This window comes from Centroberyx affinis, unplaced genomic scaffold, assembly GCF_046629955.1.
Source record: "Centroberyx affinis isolate AG114_WGS23_722 - 3 ecotype Tasmania unplaced genomic scaffold, CSIRO-AGI_Caff_v1 ptg004632l_1, whole genome shotgun sequence".
Lineage (NCBI taxonomy): Eukaryota > Metazoa > Chordata > Actinopteri > Beryciformes > Berycidae > Centroberyx > Centroberyx affinis.
This window is the reverse complement of record NW_027282237.1, coordinates 11,384-30,011: the sequence shown is the minus strand read 5'-3', so window position 1 is coordinate 30,011 and position 18,628 is coordinate 11,384. Positions and strand designations below refer to the sequence as shown.

General features: G+C 43.5%; 1 protein-coding gene across 1 annotated transcript; it reads left to right on the top strand.

Moving 5' to 3' along the window:
• Positions 1–6,822: 6,822 nt before the first annotated feature.
• On the top strand, positions 6,823–18,589 carry LOC139665618 (L-threonine ammonia-lyase-like). The gene is made up of 11 exons (XM_071544700.1): positions 6,823–6,938; positions 10,428–10,755; positions 11,594–11,710; positions 12,968–13,209; positions 14,276–14,441; positions 15,401–15,500; positions 15,615–15,690; positions 16,068–16,193; positions 16,763–16,930; positions 17,393–17,450; positions 18,395–18,589. Exons 1-11 carry the CDS (start codon positions 6,823–6,825, stop codon positions 18,491–18,493), a joined length of 1,596 nt encoding a protein of 531 aa, XP_071400801.1. The 3' UTR covers positions 18,494–18,589.
• The last annotated feature ends 39 nt before the right edge of the window (positions 18,590–18,628 follow it).

Here is an 18,628-nt window from a genome sequence, read left to right as displayed (position 1 = left end):
CATCTTGGTGTAAGTATTAGCTACAGTGTGAACAGACCTGATGAAGAACTCCTACCTGATGTGGTGTCAGAGCATTGTTGCACCTCCTGCTTCTCCTCAGTGCCAACCAGGCTGCTGCGCAAGCCTTCCTGGACTGCAGTAATGGCAGGGGGTTCAGTTGGGAGGCTTACAGGAACCACAGGATCTTCAGTTGGGAGGCTCAGAGGAACCAGAGGAGCTTTAGTTGGGAGGCTCAGAGAAACCAGAGGAGATTCAGTAGGGAGGCTCAGGGGAACCAGAGGAGCTTCAGTCGGGAGGCTCAGAGGAACCAGAGGAGCTTCAGTAGGGAGGCTCAGAGGAACCAGAGGAGCTTCAGTCGGGAGGCTCAGAGGAACCAGAGGAGCTTCAGTAGGGAGGCTCAGAGAAACCAGACAAGATTCAGTAGGGTGGCTCAGGGGAACCAGAGGAGCTTCAGTAGGGAGGGTCAGAGGAACCAGAGGAGCTGCAGTATGGAGGCTCAAAGGAACCACAGGACCTTCAGTAGGGATGCTCAGAGGAACCACAGGAGCTTCAGTTGGGAGGCTCGGAGGAACCACAGGACCTTCAGAAGGGAGGGTCAGAGGAACCAGAGGAGCTTCAGTAGGGAGGCTCAGAGGAACCACAGGACATTCGGTAGGGAGGCTCATAGGAACCAGAGGAGCTTTGGTAGGGATGCTCAGAGGAACCAGAGGACCTTCAGTAGGGAGGCTCAGAGGAACCACAGGACCTTCAGTTCGGAGGCTCAGAGGAACCACAGGACCTTCGGTAGGGAGGCTCAGAGGAACCAGAAGAGCTTCACTAGGGAGGCTCAGAGGAACCACAGGACCTTCACTAGGGAGGCTCAGAGGAACCACAGGTTCTTCACTAGGGAGGCTCAGAGGAACCAGAGGAGCTTCACTAGGGAGGCTCAGAGGAACCAGAGGAGCTTCAGTAGGGAGGCTCAGAGGAACCACAGGAGCTTCAGTAGGGAGGGTCAGAGGAACCAGAGGAGCTTCACTAGGGAGGCTCAGAGGAACCAGAGGAGATTCAGTAGGGAGGCTCAGAGGAACCACAGGAGCTTCAGTAGGGAGGCTCAGAGGAACCAGAGGAGCTTCAGTAGGGAGGCTTGTGTCCTCTTCTAGGCTCAAATCTCCATCAAGGGGGCTGGAGTTCATGGCTCCATCCATTACAGCTGGCTAAGTGGAATCATCTACAGTAGTTCCACCTGAAGAGGGAGAGAAACTTTTAATTTTGGAATATTATACTGTTTGTTCTTTCTTTACTCCACAGTATCTTATGCTGCTAATCATACTAGTGCGCAAGTCTTCTTACCTCCGTGTGTTTCTGTGGCTCAAATATCACACAGATTTCCCCCACTGTGACGTCAACGATCCTGGTAAGCAGCTCAGGCCCAAAACGGTTCAGTTCCTCCACCAGGATGTCTGGTGTGTACTTCTCTCTCACCTTCACCTTCTCGTCCCGGATGGAACGGGAGAAGGGAGCCTGACAGTCCGTGGAGGTCAGAGAGGCGGAGAGCTTGTCCTGAACGGCCTTGGTGAGTCTGACAGCCAGGTCGCTGAGCTGCAGCGAGGGCATGACACACAAGAGGCTCGCCGGATGAATCCAGAAGCCCTGCAGCACTTTGGGCACAACCAGCAACGCCACTTCCTCTGGGCCGAGGAGGCTGCAGCTGGGCCGCTGCTGCTGCTTCTTCATCAGACTCCTGGTGGCTTCCTTAGCCAGCCGGATGATCTGAGGGTCTCTGATGATGAGAGATGCTCAAAAGGAGTTGAAATACACATTTTCTTTAACCTATCTTACAACCATTGGCTGCTGCAAAGCCACAATTTCCCCACTGGAATCATTCAAGTTTCATCTTATCTTTTAAATGTGACTTACTGAAAACAAGGACTGTTGGTTTCAGGTGAGTTGAGCACCATTTGGGCTTTAAACTCAATGCCTCTCATTTTCATGCTGATGTACACCTCCCACATCTGAAACAAATGAGATGCACCATTACGATTTGACATATTTACAGCATCAATGTAGCGTTATGTGATCATTTACTTCATGAGTCTTTTCATAGCTGTAGCAGGCGCCGTAGCAGGCGCCGCTGATTTTTAAAGAATTTTCATTTTAGACAGTAGACAGTTAATATAGTGCTAACATCAGGACTATTGCCCCCAAATGCCAGTTGAGGAAGTTGGGCATGGGACTGAACCTACGTGCAAAGTTTTGTGCATTTTCATGCAAGGCATTTTCCTCGGAGGAAGGAGTAGAAGAAACTGGCAAAAATACAAGAGGGACTGGCAGCAGAGCTGCTGGCCGGCCCCTAATTAACCAATAATAAAGGAGAGTTTTACTGATCATACCTATTTATGCCACACAATCTTAAACGTTTGTCATTTTTTTCCAGCGTTAATGTTTCAATGTAATTTCTCCACCATATTTCTCCAGTTACAGCAATCACTCTGCAACTCTGGCTTCACAGACTTTTTTGGGCTTACAGACACATCTAAGAAAATGCTGTGATTCATTAAAAAGAATGATGTTGTCATTTATTTTCTTCGACTTCCTGTGTTATATCAAACACGAAAACCCTTTCATTTGTTTTGTCATATTATTTGAAATGAATGTAAGATGAAATTAAGAAAAGACTCAAATAACACTTTCAAAAATGAGACCGCCAATCTCTTTCCATGAATATCTGCCAGTGTTTCCGTTTGGTGCGCAGTCTAAGAAATCCAAATCAATTCAGCATACAGAGGATGGCCTTTATAATCTCATTGATTGGTTCCTGTTATTCCCTTCTGAATTGACTTTCTCTCTCTGTCTCTCTCCCTCGCTCTCTCTCTGACACGCACACACACACAGCTAAGGCTGTTACGTAGTAAACATGGTTATCGTCATTAAGCCCGACTTTCTGTGGCCTGTGTTCACTTGTCTGGCCTCTTAAGCAGATCTAAAGCAGATCTACAGGTTAAGCAGCAGAAAACAAAAGTGGAGGAAAAGTGAGTGAAGAGATTAAGTGGGAGAAGAGGAGAGACAGAGGATTTTTCTTCCTCCTGTCAACAGATCAAAACCCAGTGGAGATCATTCAGGTCAGTGACATGAGAGTAAAGGAAGGAGGAAAAAGACTTATATGTCAAGGATCACATATCACATAGTGGTGATCACACAAATGATTGAAAAGCATCTTGGTTAAAAGGTTAAAAGCACATTTAAGGCGAGGCAGCACAGGTGAATAGGAAAAAAAATCCTTTCATCCCATCAGAATGACATTGTATATGTCAAATATGGAAACAAATACACTTTTTGTATTATGAGTTGTATTTATTTTGTTAAAATTTTGAGTTTTTTCCTTTATGTAGTCACAGTGCATTTTCCTGTTTCATTCTGATGAACTAAATAGTAATTTACAGAGGGATTTATAAACATTGTTTTTTTGTTTTGATTTTGCTGAATTATTTACAATACTATTCATATGGCAAACGTGTCACCATTTTTGATAATTTTTTTTATGTAAAATACCCCATAAAATAGAAATGGCAAAAATATCAAAAGAGTCTGTTTAAATTACCATCTGTTTTTGAATAAAGAAAGTGATTTGCCTACAGGGAATCTGTCATTTTGAGAACATTTTTGGCTAATGTTTTTACTTGGTGTACTCGACCCAGCTGGTATGAAAACATAAACTTGTAGCAGTTATAACCAGCAGTTATGGAAGCAAAGCATTATGATAATCTGAGAACTGACCAATCCAGACAAAATCACCATATTCACCTGTGGAACCTCGCCTTGACATCAGGAAAAATAGGATGTACTTCATGACAATGTATGTCAAAGTTCAACTTGTGACAATGTGTTCATGAAGCGAACCCTACAAAGTTCAAGGCCGGCCAGCAGACACGATGAAGCACCGTACGTCTGCGCGATTCCAAACCCAGAGGATCATGGCACCTAGTCAGCCGGTGTCACGCTGACCTGTGGTGTGACAGACCGCTGGTGGGGGGAGGAGGGGGGAGGGGTCACCTTGTCACCGTCTATTTATGTCCAATCCTTCTCTTTCCTCTGTCTTTTGCTTTGTCCTCTGTCTCACACTGTCAGCATGTCTATCCGTCTTCCACTCCCTGTTTCTCTTTCCCTCTCTCTCTGTCTCTCTCTCTCCAGAGTGAGTTAGCTGGGGAGGAGGACGAAGGAGAAGGAAGCATACCAGGGCATGGAGGGGAGGGATAGCACTCTATTTGCCCCCAGTAATCTTAAATGGGGCTTTGTTTGTGTGTGTTTGTGTACTTCAGTCCTTATGATGACCAAATGTCCTCAGAAGGACAAAGAAAATCCCGGTCCACACTCACTTAGTAGTTGGATTTAGGGTTAAGATTCCAACAAGGATTAGGTATAAGGGTTAAGGTTAGTTTATGGGTTAGGGAATGAATAGTGGTCAATGGAAGGTCCACATGAGGACAAAAGTACAAAAATGCTTGTGCATGCGGTTGTTTGTGCAAGAAGCATGACAAAAAGCATGTAATGTGAAAATAAAGTCTGGAATCCCTCTTTCTCAAACCCCAAACACAAGGTGGGTGGTGACCTTCCACCTCTCTGGCACCTCATATCCAATCTACTAGTTAAATCCACCTGGACAAGGACCCACCCCACTAAACCGTGGTGCGTTGTTGCCAAGAAATGTGCTCAGCTCTCTGTACCCGTTAGGCCCTTGGCATACACTGCCGTCCTGCCGCTTTATAAGGAGCTAAATCTAATTTGGGTGAGGCGTGTGTTCATGTGTGTGTGTGTAGCTGTGGAGTCTGTGACTACATCAAAAGAAACAAAGCTTCACCCTCTGCTTTTAAAACAAGCCATTAGCTCACCTTCACCTTTGGATCCCCTCGCTTGTCTCTTAATCCTTTGGTAGACATGCTGTGCTTACAATCAGCAGTTTATTTGACGGTCTAAATAAATTCACGTATGCTCTTGAAGAGTTTGATTTTTGACAATATGCTTCTTACAACTTTCTTAGCTCGTCTTAAAGGACTGCTGTGGCTTTTTGGTTGTTTGGTCCATTCATCACCTTACCCAATATGTGGTGAGAAGATTGGCACCAAAATCATCTCTGTATCTCTGGTAGATAGCTTTGTCTGGTGCGCATGCTAACACTTTAGCATACAGTATGTTAAGTAATTGTAGACGATTAGCATTATCGAAAGTATGAACAATAATCTTTTAGTAATCCAAAATTGGTATTGGTTTTTATTCTATGGCTTGTAGATCCATTCACTTCTGAAAACAAAATCTCAATCGTCATCATTACTGAAGTCCATTACAAATCAACAGCGCAAAACCTTTAGCATTAGCTAAAGTTAGCATCTGGTGCTCAAGCGTTGGCATGAGCACCAGACAGAATCTACCATCAACTCACAGAGATGATTTTGGTGCCAATCCTGCTGTCAAAATTCCCCAAAAGTCAGTGTTTAAGTCTGTATGTGTTTAAGTCTATGTGTTTAAGTATGGCCTGTTTTAATCCAGTGTTTACAAAAAAAGCAAATGTAAAACTCAGATTTACCTGTTGCATACTATGGGTCATTTATCAGTGCTAAAAATAAGCCTTTCCGTCCAATAAGTCACAATACAAACAGTGATTGACAACTTACTTGACACTATCTGAATTGTGCTGAGGCAGTAAACCCCACCCGCCTGGTACACCATTCACTACGCTGAGATCTATCTGCAAATGCTATTTGAGCCATGTCTGCTAAAGGGATTATCTCTCATTATGCAGATTCCATAGTGATCTGAGCTGAGTTGCGCAGTCTACGTTATCTCCCTGCGTATCTGGACAGGGAATGCTGGCATCGCTGTCGCTCCTCAGCTCAGAGGTGAGGGAGACGTTGGACATCCGATCAGGACTGAGTAGGATCTAGACTGCCTGCTGTGGACTGGCAGCAACCAATCTACCTCTTCTCCACTTTCCCTAACACTGTCTGCTTATCTTTCTGGCCGGCAGCCCGTCTCTCTCTTCCCCACCACTAGTGTTGCACTGCACTATGGATTTGGTTCGTTTGTTAGTTTATTTAACATTCATTTATCCAGGGAAGGCTTGCTGAAAAGATATGCTCCTTCTTCAGCAACCTCCTGCTTCACTTTCATACTGTTATAAACACTGATACCTGAGAGCTACATTATGCATTAAATACAGATATTCTACTTTGTTGCCCTCTGAGCATCTTATGCAGAGCAGTTTGGGGTGAAGTGCCTTGCTCTGGGGCATCTCGATGCTAAATATGGAGGGAGGACATAATAGCGTTACTCAATTCTCTTTCCTGATTGCCCTGATTTTTCCGGTACAGGGACTCAACTCGAACTGCAATGTTCTGGTCACAAACCTGCGTCTCCACCCTTCAGGCTCCCATCGCCCCGCTATCTTTCATTTCTGATCCTCCATCCATAGTCGTCTCCTCTGTGTGGATGAGCCTCCAGATCATTGTTCCCTAGATAAACCCTAAGTCTGCATCTATCCCCTTAGACCGTCTGATTAGCACTACGTCACAGAATGGGGCCGTAATCCCGGTCTGGGCCCAGGAATAGAGCGCCTGGGAGGGGCCAGGCCACTGGAGACAGGCTGCAGGGCCACCAAGCACGTGCCCCAGGGTAATCCCTCCTTAAATAGCCCGTGGGGAGGTGAAGGAGGGAGGGAGCCGGGGCAGCGGACGTTACACCGCGGGAGCACCACCAGTCAGTGTCCTCTTATCCCTCGGACACAACATAGCAGCCGGAGGAGGAGAGGGACACAGACCATTGGGACTATAGGAGGAACGTGGATCGTACAGGATGAACTTTGCCGCTCAGTTTTTCTACTCGAGCTACTTGACCGAGCGACTTGAGCGATTGCATTCACCCCGGCCAGCAATTAAAGAGAGCGAGGAGAATGACCCCTTCTGGCAGAGGTGGGAAATTACAACCTGTGATCCCCCCGATCCTCCAGACCTCTCCCCTAGCCAGATCAACCCTGTAGTGACAGATGTAGCCCCTGCCCAGGCCACAAATCAGCCTCCATCCCAAGACCCGGAGAAGCCACAGCATCCCGCTGTACTTCCTAGTTTGACTCCTGGAACAGCTCCTGCTTTGACAGCCACAGTGCTTCCTCCTCCTCCTCCTCCTCCTCCTCCAGTTCCTTCCCTTCCCTCTCCTTCACCTTGTTGGCAGCCTACCCAAAAAGACACGTCCTCAATTCTCCATACTCTTCCTCCACCGCTTCCTCCTCACCTTAATCACACACGGAAATCAACAAAACCGTCTGTTGTGACTAAAATACTTCCAAATCCATGTTTGGCTGCGCCCGTTCCCACATCCAAGGCCTCCAAACTCCCCTCTGACAGCTGTATCTCTCCTCAGACGGTCCATCCGAAACCTCCTACTCCCAGCTCCAGGCCCACAGCAGCGATGGCCTCCCCCTCTTCCTCTTCCTCCTCGTCTTCCTCAGCCTCTTTTAGCCCCCTGAGCTCCACTCCAGGTTATGGTGGGAGAGGAGAGCTACTCCCTCCCTTCCAGGCCCTGGTAGGCTTCCTCCTCCGCCTGGTCCTCTCCTTTATCCTCCTCTTCCTCCCCAGGTAAATCACACAGACAGATATCTCACAGGAAGACAGAGAGATGTTAAAAAAAAAATTGGTGTACAGGGTCTTTTTCTGGAAATCAAACAAAAAGAGGTAACAGTGAGTATCTGTAGAAGTATATTGTGCATTACCTCTCAACACTATTGTTAATGCAAGACATCAGACCTAGGTCAAATATGAGTTGCAAATAATTCCTACTGTTTGTTTCATGGAGTACCAGATGGGTGGGGTTTACTGCATCAGGACAATTAGGATGCTTTCAAATACTTTGATGTGAGTGTCTAAACTTTCTGGCACTCACTATATTGTCCTATAGAGCATTCCAGGCCCTTCAGGCACATAAGTAGACAAAAACCATAAAAAGAATGTGAAAATACAATTTAACTCATCTGAATTACATACAGATGCAGAATTGTGGGTACTGTGATGCAACATCAAGGAATAGGGTCATATGGGTGTGGTTAGACTAGTCTCAGGCTAAGCTATAGCTAAGTACTTTGATATGAACATCTGACATTGCGCACATTATGATAGCTGAACTTTTTAGCTGGGAAGCTTTTTTCCATATATGGGTTTTTTCATGCAAGTGGGAAAAGAAGCCTGCACAAAAAGGACATTAAGAAGCTGAGATATTTTGCACCATGTCAAATTAAAAGAACCTATTTTTACTATCTCACCTTCTTAATGTCCTTTTTTGAGGCTTGATACTGGCTGGTGTGCAGGCTCCTGCTCCCTTTTGATGGTGTTTTTGAGGTATACGTTTGAGCTAACGCACCTAAAGTAATCACTAGTGCCTCAGTCAACACAGGCCCGGCAATGTTTTTCTTCACAGTTTCATATAAGTACACACAGTATGCCAATGAGAAAGTGACTAGCAGGGCAGAGGGCAGTAATGGGCGAGGCTGAACGAGGTGAAAGGTCACAGTATTGTTTGTGGCAGATCATTGTGATATAAATAGATTGGGCCGTTCTCAGGGCCAGAGCTGGGGAATGCTGGCAACACTGAGTGAAATTCAGATGCTTGTTTGGGAACGGTACTCCACCTGGTGGCCTCTCGATGCTAGCTGAGGTAGCATGTTAACAATAGAAAACTCTGTATCATTGACCTAGGGCTCTCTGAACTGTCCTGATACAGCAAACTCCACCCATCTGGTACTCCAAGCAGGTATAAAACAAACAAACCTACAAAATGATCTGCAACTACTATAGATCTGCATACAACTGGCACACATACAATGTATTTAAAGTTTCCACCTTAGCTGTTAACCATTTGTGATCTGCTTTAGTGGCTAAGTGATAGGGTGTAATCCTATTATTTGTTTATACTGTGTAAAGAGCCCCCTAATTAACTAAACCCACAAACCAATCCAGTCTTTTGTGCAATGTCATTAGACTAGTGAAAGAGCTAGGAGATTTAGAGTGAAACTGAACTACGTAGATGGATAGCACTGCTTGACTATATTGAATCTAGTGAGCTATTATCAATCAAACTCTCTCAGTTTCGGCCCTTATTACCACTTTAATCGTTTGTCTGTCTCCTGAAAAGAAGAGCTGAACAACCCAATGAATCACAAGTTGACTTACAGATGTGATCAGTCACACTGAGTGGAAGCTGACATGAAAGGTGAATCAATTCATCTCAGACTGAGGCATCCAGACTGAGTGTGTGCACAATGTGTGTGTGTGGGTGTGTGTAGGTGGGTAGGTGTTCACATACACGTATGCCAGGGTTAAGGTCAGTCCACTTCCACTTCAATCAATTCAGGAAGTGGATTTCCTTCAAAACTCCAAAACTGTAAAACTCTCGCAGTAGAAAGATTCTTCCATCCAATCTCAAACGTTATTGAGACCGAAGGCAGTAGTATTGATGTTTGAATTGCAGTGCCAGCGTGGATTTTGAACTGAGTGAATTAAAAGTGAAGTGACTCAGCCCTGGTGTGTGTGGGTTGGGTTTATAAATGAACAGGCTGTGGTTTCCTGCAGCTATTACAGCGTATCTTGATAGTGAAGCTGTGTGTAGCTCTGTTCAGGGAATAGCTTTACTACCATCTTCCAGAGGTCACATTTTGATACCATACACAATATGTGCAATATGTATAGCACAGTATCCACAAATTGAATTTACATATATATACTGAGAAGACCCAGACTGTATAGAGATGTGCAGTGAGGATGAACATAGTGCAGGTATGAGCAGAAAAATGTAAAGGTTCACTACCAGACATATGTGTACTGTAGATGTGAGTGATTCTCAAAATTATATTCATAAAGTATCTTATGTAAATATCATATGAAGAGCTCCTTTCCAAAACACTACACATCCATTTTAAAATTGAACTTTAAATGATGAACTGAAGTTCATCATTTAATATCTAAACCATGGGTTCTTAAATTGTCACGTTGTCACGTTACAGAGCCCTAGATATACATAAAGAAGACCACAGACACTCATTTCATAAGATTATAGTGATAATAGTGATTAGAATTGTTGTTTTTATACATTCTCTAAGTCAGATAATTTCTAGTGAATTAAGGCTATATGATGCTCATTTTGCTGGAGACCCACTGGATCCCACTTAAGGACCCATGGGGGTCCCCAGATCCCACTGAGAACCACTGCTCTACACTTTAGAGGATCCAGGGTGACCAGTGTGTAAGACCCAAGGTTGTACGTTGCCTACTATCCTTTAATATGTATAATTTGTTTTCATTTTGTGCTATAAATCATTTTTGCGGAAAGGATTCCCAAAGGATATCTCCTTTGGGAATGAAACTTTGTATCCTGCAGTTATTCATGACCTCTTCCTTCTCTCTCTTGCCCAGAGATGAGTTGCGTCTGGGCCCCAGTCAGCCGGGCAGCTCTTATAAAGGAGGCCCCGTCAGTAACGGCATGGTGGGCCGCAGACCCACCCTCATCGAGCCGGAGCGGCTGAAGGACTTCGGCGAGGAGGAACTGCTCAACGGGGACGTGAAGGTGTGGGAGGCCAAGGTAGTGGGGGTCCCTGAGGTGCAGCTCATGGACCCCCCCAAGACCAGGAGAGTCAGTGAGTTTGCGGTGCCCTCCAAACCCACTCCCCAGTACCTCCGCTTTGAGGACATCAGCGCCGCGGCCTTCAAAATCCAGTCCGGAATACAGAAGACACCCTGCACGGTACGCTGGTATAGCATATAGCATGACTTACTATAGTGTACAGTGATGTGGTGGCTGATATAGAGGCAGGTGACCTCTGACCTCCTGTTGGTGATCACTATTACAGGTACTGGTACCTCTATCTGGAGTTTTGATAAAGGAACAGCTAATAATGTGCCTATCCAAATCTGCACATTCTGTATATTTATCATATACATTTGATGTTGTTGTTTTTTTACAAATGTATAGCATTGGCCTTCTGTAGATTTGTTAATGTAGGAGGACACACACTTTGCACCTTCTGTATATACAGTATACTTTAAATTCACATATTTTTATTCATATTCTGATATTTTATTTTGATGCCTATATCTTGATATTTGTATATATTTTCATACTGCATATATTTTAATATTTTTCATATAGATTGTATCATACATTTTTTATGTTCATTCATTACATTTTTTCTGTCTCAGCATGTTCTCCTGCTGTTATTTTGCACATTTCTTTGCATATTATCATACTTTTCACTACTTTTATCCCAGTATGTTCTGGTGTAACAACCAAATTTCCCCACAGGGATCATTAAAGTTTCATCTAATGAAATTAAAAATGTATATTCAGAGGAATATTGATTCATCTTTTATTTCTCTTGAAAAGACTGAATCTACTTCTTATAATGTATACTATGAATTTAGATAATAAAGTTTATATCAGCTTAAAAATGTAGTGTAAAAACTCTATTTCACTAATAAACAAGGTAGATAAACTGAATTTAGGCGGGTTAACCTACTGTACACTACGGCCCTGATATTAAGGATATAGCTGATCTCAAAATGCTGCTTGTTTGTGTGTCCAGTACTCCAGACTGTCCAAACAGTACGGTATGGAGATCTACCTGAAGAAGGAGCACCTCCACTACACAGGCTCTGTGAAGGAGAGGGGAGTGCTGTACCTGCTAACCTCCCTCACACAGGTAAACGCACACACACACACAGAGAGAGAGAGAGAGAGAGAGAGAAGATGATCCTTTCATGTCTGTCATGTCTACGTGCAGCTTTAATGTACAATGGCCAAGAAATGTGTGTGTGTCTGTGTGTCTGTGTTTATGTATGCATGTGCATGTGTATATACAGTATTTATGTGTGTGCAAGTGTACAGCGCTGTGGAGAAAGGTCTGGTCTAGTGAGACTAGTGCAAGCGTGGCTGTCAGTCTTAAAGGTGCTACACGTGGCATTTTCACATCAATAAATCATTACCACATTCATTTTGGCATTATGCATTAGCATAATTACTGTAAACAAAGAAGACCATCGCTGAGAAGATTGACAGCTTCTAATGGCTTCTAATTTGCATTTTACACTGTGAGCCACTGGGTTGACTATGGAGGGAAATCAGCTGGATTGCTTTACGGCACAAAACAGTTAGAGAGCGCTGCTCTTCCTGAGCAAACAGAGCTAAAGATTTCACAGTTTCTGGCAATGGCAGATGGTGGAAGGATTGAAAGGCAAAACTACTTCCGACATGTTTATCCTCTTCGGGAACGCTAAGCTTTGACCGCAGAAGCAAAGATCCTCTTTGCAATAGGGTTTATGGGAAAGGTGGTCTTCATTTTGAGAAACACTAGCACTAGCTATACCACTGGCATGAGGTGGAGACTCACAGATAGTCTAATTTGTCTACAACAATTATACCAATATCACAATTAATTTGACAATGATATAGTTACTAAAAATGAACCTGAACAATGAAGGTGAAGGAATTGATCCTGTGCATTGTGAGGTCTTTACTAGGTTAGATAATATCTCTATTATTACCATATTATTATTAATGTATCTGTATTACTCTTGGCCTTTTAATTTACAAGATTCACATTACTCCATTTCTCACTGGAATGAGTGTAGAGTTAATGCAGTGGTCTATGAAAACTGTAGCTGCAAGCACAAAAAGTTACAAATATAAATGTATATTTTTCACTTTGAAAATGCCATCTCCTTTGAAATTACAATGCACTAACAACAACACAAGAATCATATTTGCTGATTCAATAAAAAACAGTAGATTTTGGGTTGAGGTTCATTTAATGTCTTTTTGTGCCTTTGTCCTGAAATATATCTGAAAGTATAATTGGGTTGTGTGTCCTGCTACAATACATGATTCATCAAAATGCCCTAAGATGATTTTAGATATATTTGTGTATTGTGTCTCATCATCACCAATCCTGTGCCTCCAGGAGCAGCAGAGGAAGGGGGTGATCGTGGCCACGGACTGTAACTTCTCCATGGCCGCGGCCCACCATGCGGTGGAGCTGAAGATCCCGGTGTTTGTCATCATGCCGTCCTGCTGCTCCTCGCCCCGCCTCAGGATCTACAGGGACTACGGTGCCATGGTCATCTCCTACGGCAGCACGGCCCGGGACTCCCAGAACCACGCCCGCCACCTGGCCAGGGAGAACGGATACCTCTACCTGGAGGAGTGAGTCTCACTGACACTCAGTCTGACATGTCACATAAGAGGGTTCGTCATATATTGAGGCAAGGCAGGTATATGTAACTGAAGGCCATTAGCAGCACTGATACAGTGTCCGTAATTTTTTGGTTCACCTGCAAAGAGCTGGTAAACTAAAGAAATGTACAGGCCATTTTCATAGAAATATGTCACCCTGCCTGTTTTCAATGCTTTTTTGTGTTATAGAATCAGGTAATGTTTTAATTTTAAACTTGCTCACTCACTTGGTTAAGTTTATAATTCATCATGAAGTGCAACAGAATTCAAATTACCAGAGAGGATTTTGGAACACTGTTTTTCTTCGATATGATTGGCTCACTGTCAGAGAGAGTGTATGGTGGCCGAAGGGTAAAACATCAGCTCAACCAATCAGAATTAAAGCAGTAACAGGAGAGTCTATCTTGACTAAGCTGGGTTGGTCCGACACTGCGACAGTGAATTAGTGAAGGGTATAACCGCCATATGATACTGGCGAATTATGTTTTTTGAACCACCAGACTAATGGAGACAAATGGTGAAGCTGAAGTGAGTTTACACCCATGAAGAATTTCATGCAGTATCGGCCATGTCACATTCCTAATATTAAAGGATGTGTCATAGTACTGTTACATTTGGATTTCCTAATGAAATGTTGGCTCATAGTTGTAAAGTTAATCTTGAAATGATTTTTCTGGAAGTCATTTCTCTCACACAATCTGCTCCTAATTTCCTCAGTTGTACTTTTGTATTTTCATGTAAAGCCCCAATGTACTGTGGGTTTACCAGGCAAACACGAGGAAGACTTATTGTATTATTGCATAGATCTATCCAAGAAAATATATTCTGTTTTTGTCTATTCTGTTTTGTGTATAATGGAGGGAGATGCGAGAGACAGGAATGAGAAAGGGGATGGTATGTATGAGTCAGGTTGTAACCCATGGTGTTTTGCGTGCATGGCATGCAGCTTAGCCTATAGCTGCTAAACCACCAGGACACTCTAAAAACATTCAGTGTTTACCTTCTGATCTGTTCTTTCCCTGTCTCTTTTCATCAGAGATGAAAGTGCAGTGTACCTGGCAGGACTAGGCACTGTGGGCATGGAGATCTATGAGCAAGTGCCCAAGCTGGATGCAGTGGTGGTGCCCGCTGGTGGGCAGTACGGTCTGCTGGCTGGCACAGCCGCAGCCATCAAACACCTCAACCCACGCATTCTTGTCATAGTAAGTTAACGCTCAGTTAGCCATGTTAGACGGTTTTTGTAGTTAAAGTTAGTTAGGTTTAAACATCATTATATCATTGTCAAATTGATTGTAATACCTTGGTATAATTACCGTAAACAAATGAGACCATGGTCGAGATGATTGGTAGCCTTTATCTCACACCAGTGGTATTATTAGCGCTAGTGTTTCTCAAAATTGAGACCACATTTCCCATAAACCCCCTTTGCTTCTTATCATAATGTTGCTACTTGTCCCGACTCCTTGTCTCCGGCTTCACTCTGCATGTGTTTTTCTCTTTGACTTTACTAAATATGTTGGAAGTGATTTTTCCTTTAGTTTTTCACTTGTTACACCATCTGCCATTGCGAGAAACTCTGCAAGCTTTCACTCTGTTTGCACTGGAAGAACAGCGCCCTCTTCCTGTTCTGTGCAGTAAAGCAATCTAACTTTGTGCTGTAAAGCAACACAGCAGATTTCCCACTAAATCCGACACACAATGTAAAATGCAGTCGAAACTGGCAGAAGCTGCCACTGTTCTTGGCGATGCTCTCGTTTGTTATACAGTAATCATACTAATGTCTCACAGTTAACGTGATAATAGTTTATTGCTGTTAAAATGTAATGCGTAGCATATTTAATTGTAGTGGACAGGTTGCTGCATGAGCAATTTTATTTTGAAACTTTCGAAACAAACAGTGAATGTGGTAGTATTAGTATAATATTAGCACCACATGCTCCATGAAATAGACTGGCCAGGTGAATTCTGTGAAGCTAATTCTATAAATGCTACTTCTATTATGATTATAGTGTAGATAAAGGGGAACAAGGATTATCAAGCCTTGTGAATGAGGCATGAATTGTGTAAGGTGGTTACAACAACTCAATATAAAGCTAGTATAATGCTAGTATAATCAGAAACACTATGAATTTTAATTCTAACAATGGATTTTCTTCCACAGGGAGTCGAACCAGAAGGTTTCCCTCTCCTGCTACAGTCCCTGAAGACAGACAGGCCACTCAAAGACATGCACAGCAACCCCAATAAGAAACTATATGGAGGTAATGTCTTTGGAATAACCCTGATCATTGTTCACATTTGAAAGCTAACATGGCTCTATCATTTCTCTTCTGCAGTAACAGAACCTAACCTTCATGTCTTGTCTCTGCCGTCAGATCTTGTGGAGCACTCACTGGGTGTTAACACCTTTCAGCTGGCAAAGAAACTAGTAGACAAAGTCATCTCTGTCAGGTATTACATCTATACAGCAGAGTTCTACACTCAATTTTGAAAAGTTTCATTCAAAAATGAGATATCCAACGTCTGAAATAATTGCTGCCTATGCTTAAAAATGCAGATAATAGGTTTCTGTTAAAGTTATGAGTCATCAAAAGACTTGAAAAGCAGTTATGTATTCAAGCATAGAATCCATTCATGTTTTAGAAATACTGACTGAATTTCAGGTAATATTTTCTTCTAAAAGTGGATTTGATTATTTTGGAATTAAACCCTTTCAAAACCCATAGAACTGTGAAACCCACTGTATAATTACAAATTCCACATTTGAATTGCCACGGCTTCCCAACCTTTCATTTTTTCTCTCTCTCTCTTTTATCTCTCACTCAAAGGGAGGAGGACTCTCTGGTGGCGATGCTGCGGTTCCAGGAGTTCGAACGCTCCACCGTGGACACAGAGGCGGCCATGGGGCTGGCCGCCATCTTGGCCGGACAGCTACCGGACCTGAAGGGCAAAAAGTGGGTCGGACTTGTTAATATTGTGATACCTCGCTGAACACCACAGGGAAGTGCTCTCCTCTTTCGATTTGGTGTCTGACTCAAAGACACGTCAGCGAGGTGGACGCTTGCCAACATGGGGACTTAAACTTGAGTCCTCCAGTTGAAGGACGAAGAGGTCTTTCTAACCACTAAACCACTTCACTGTTAGCATTCAGCTGCTCGGGTCATCCTCAAGATTGCAGATTTATATACATTGATATGAATACAGACCAGCATTAATTAAATGCTTTTGTCAGGTAAAAAACTGGCAACTACCACAAATCAGAGGATTTCACAGTCCTCTGTGGGTTGAGCAAATTTTAGGAATCTTGGGGGTGAGAAACCCTGTCAAAACCCTTTGTATCATTTCAAATATAGTCATCACTCTGCAAGTAGAGCTCTTTTTCTTAATGCCTGAAAAGCTGACATTTTGGCAGTGCGGGGATTTCTCTCGTCAGCAGCGATAATCTGTTTGGCTGCAGATGAAACAAGACTCCCTCTCTCTCTCTCTGTCTGTCTGTCTCCCTCTATGCGTGTCTCTGCTGCAGGGTAGCGGTGGTGGTGAGCAGCGCTAACATGGAGCTGGAGCTGGTGAGGCAGTGCGTGGAGCGGGCGCTGGTGCTGGACGACCGGGTCAGCAAGTTCTCGGTGCAGCTGGGAGACTGGCCAGGCGACATGGCCAAGCTGCTGGACTTCCTGTCCAGAGAGGACGTCCGGTGGGTTTCACACTGGCACAAAGAACAGCGGCTTGTTAAATATTAAAGGAATACACTGGGTTTTAGGGAGATTGGCCCGTTGGACAACTTAACTGTTAAGTAATGAGAACATAGACACCAAAATCATCCATGTGCCTCCTGTAGATCATTCGCTCCGGTGTTCTATGCTTAACACTTTAGCATACACTGTGTTGAGTGATAGTAGGCAACTTGTACTTGTACTTGCTCTTGCTCTAGTGTGACTTAAAAATGGCCGCTGTGGGAACAAGGTCTATTACAGAGTTCAGCATGACAGTCAGTTCACCTCTGAAACACAAAAATAGACATTAGACCGAATTAGCCTCTTTCTAACCCCTGCACTTCGCTAACCTTGGCCAGTCTGTTTCATTTATATACGTTCATAAATGTCACCTTTAATTCTTTGCTCTCTCTCTCTCTTTCTCTCCATCTCTCTCCTTCCAGGTTGTTGGATGTCTGCCATCGGAGGCACAACGACAAGTCAGAGCTTTTCAAGACCAAGGTAGGCCGACACAGACCGGGGGCCAGTTGCATAAAGATAGACCTGGTCTTAGACTTAAATGTGACTTTTAAGTCAAACTTGCTATAGACATTTATATTTACCTGTTCTTACTTCTTGGTTGTTGTAGATCTCTAATGGTTGTCTCTAGAGACTCGCTCTCTTCTTCAGACTCTTCCCAAAAACCAAAGATTTGGCATCTTATATGTAACAGCTACAGTATTTAAATGTCCCACTCTGACAGTTAGGCCGACTCGTTGCCATAACAACAAAATTCTTAACTCAAGATTAGCCGGGGGGAAGGTGGATAACATTCCTACCTCAAAATAAATCAGTTGTAATATTTAAGTAACAGACAGTCTTAATTAGACTATTCCAACCTGAGGATCTAAGACCAGTCTAAGGCTTAGACTAGTCTTAAACTAGCTTTATGCAACTGGCCCCTGATCTCCCCTCCTTCTACCTTACCTCCTCCTCTCCAATCCACTACTTTTTCTACCTGCATTGACATGGAAATCTTGGCTTGGAGTTGACAGTGAGTTGGCAGGACAAAGACCTGTGTATGACCTAGAAGGACAAAAATACAGATAAAAGACAAGGTAAAATCACAAGTGAAAAGACCTGCCAGTGATGGAGTGAAAGGATTTCACTTGTTTTCAGGGCAATTTTCTTGATACCAGTTTAGCGATCTGCCTTATTGTTTCAAGAAAACTTCTCCAATCAGGTGAAACTGCATTGGAAACAAGTGGAATTATGATGGATTTTGCAGTGTACTCAAGTAACGGTGCAGCACGGTTCATTCACTGCCAGTGTCAAAAGCTCGGTCCTGTTGCATATTTGGCTGGCAGCTCATTCACTGCCGTAAGCCTGTGTGTGTACTTTTGGACGTGTGCGTGTGATGTCACAGAGCTAACTGGATGAGTGTGTGTGTGTGTGTGTGTTTACAGGTGGAGTGTGTGGTGGAAACCAGGGATAAGACACAGAGCACTCAGCTCCGCAAGACACTGTGTGAGCGTTACCCTTCTCTGCGCTGGCTGGACCGGTGATCAGACAACAACACTAACAAAAACAACACAAACTGAAACAATAACGCAAAACAAGACATATTCTTAAAAATGTGTGACAGAACACACATACACAACATACACTTTTATCATATATGAACTCTGTTGTATGAAAAC

Coding starts and splice junctions, on each gene's coding strand:
- LOC139665618 (XM_071544700.1), top strand. CDS start 6,823: ATGAACTTTGCCGCTCAGTTTTTCTACTCGAGCTACTTGACCGAGCGA. Junction 16,194..16,762: donor CCGGACCTGAAGGGCAAAAA/GTGGGTCGGACT, acceptor TCTCTGCTGCAG/GGTAGCGGTGGTGGTGAGCA. Junction 16,931..17,392: donor CTGTCCAGAGAGGACGTCCG/GTGGGTTTCACA, acceptor CTCTCCTTCCAG/GTTGTTGGATGTCTGCCATC.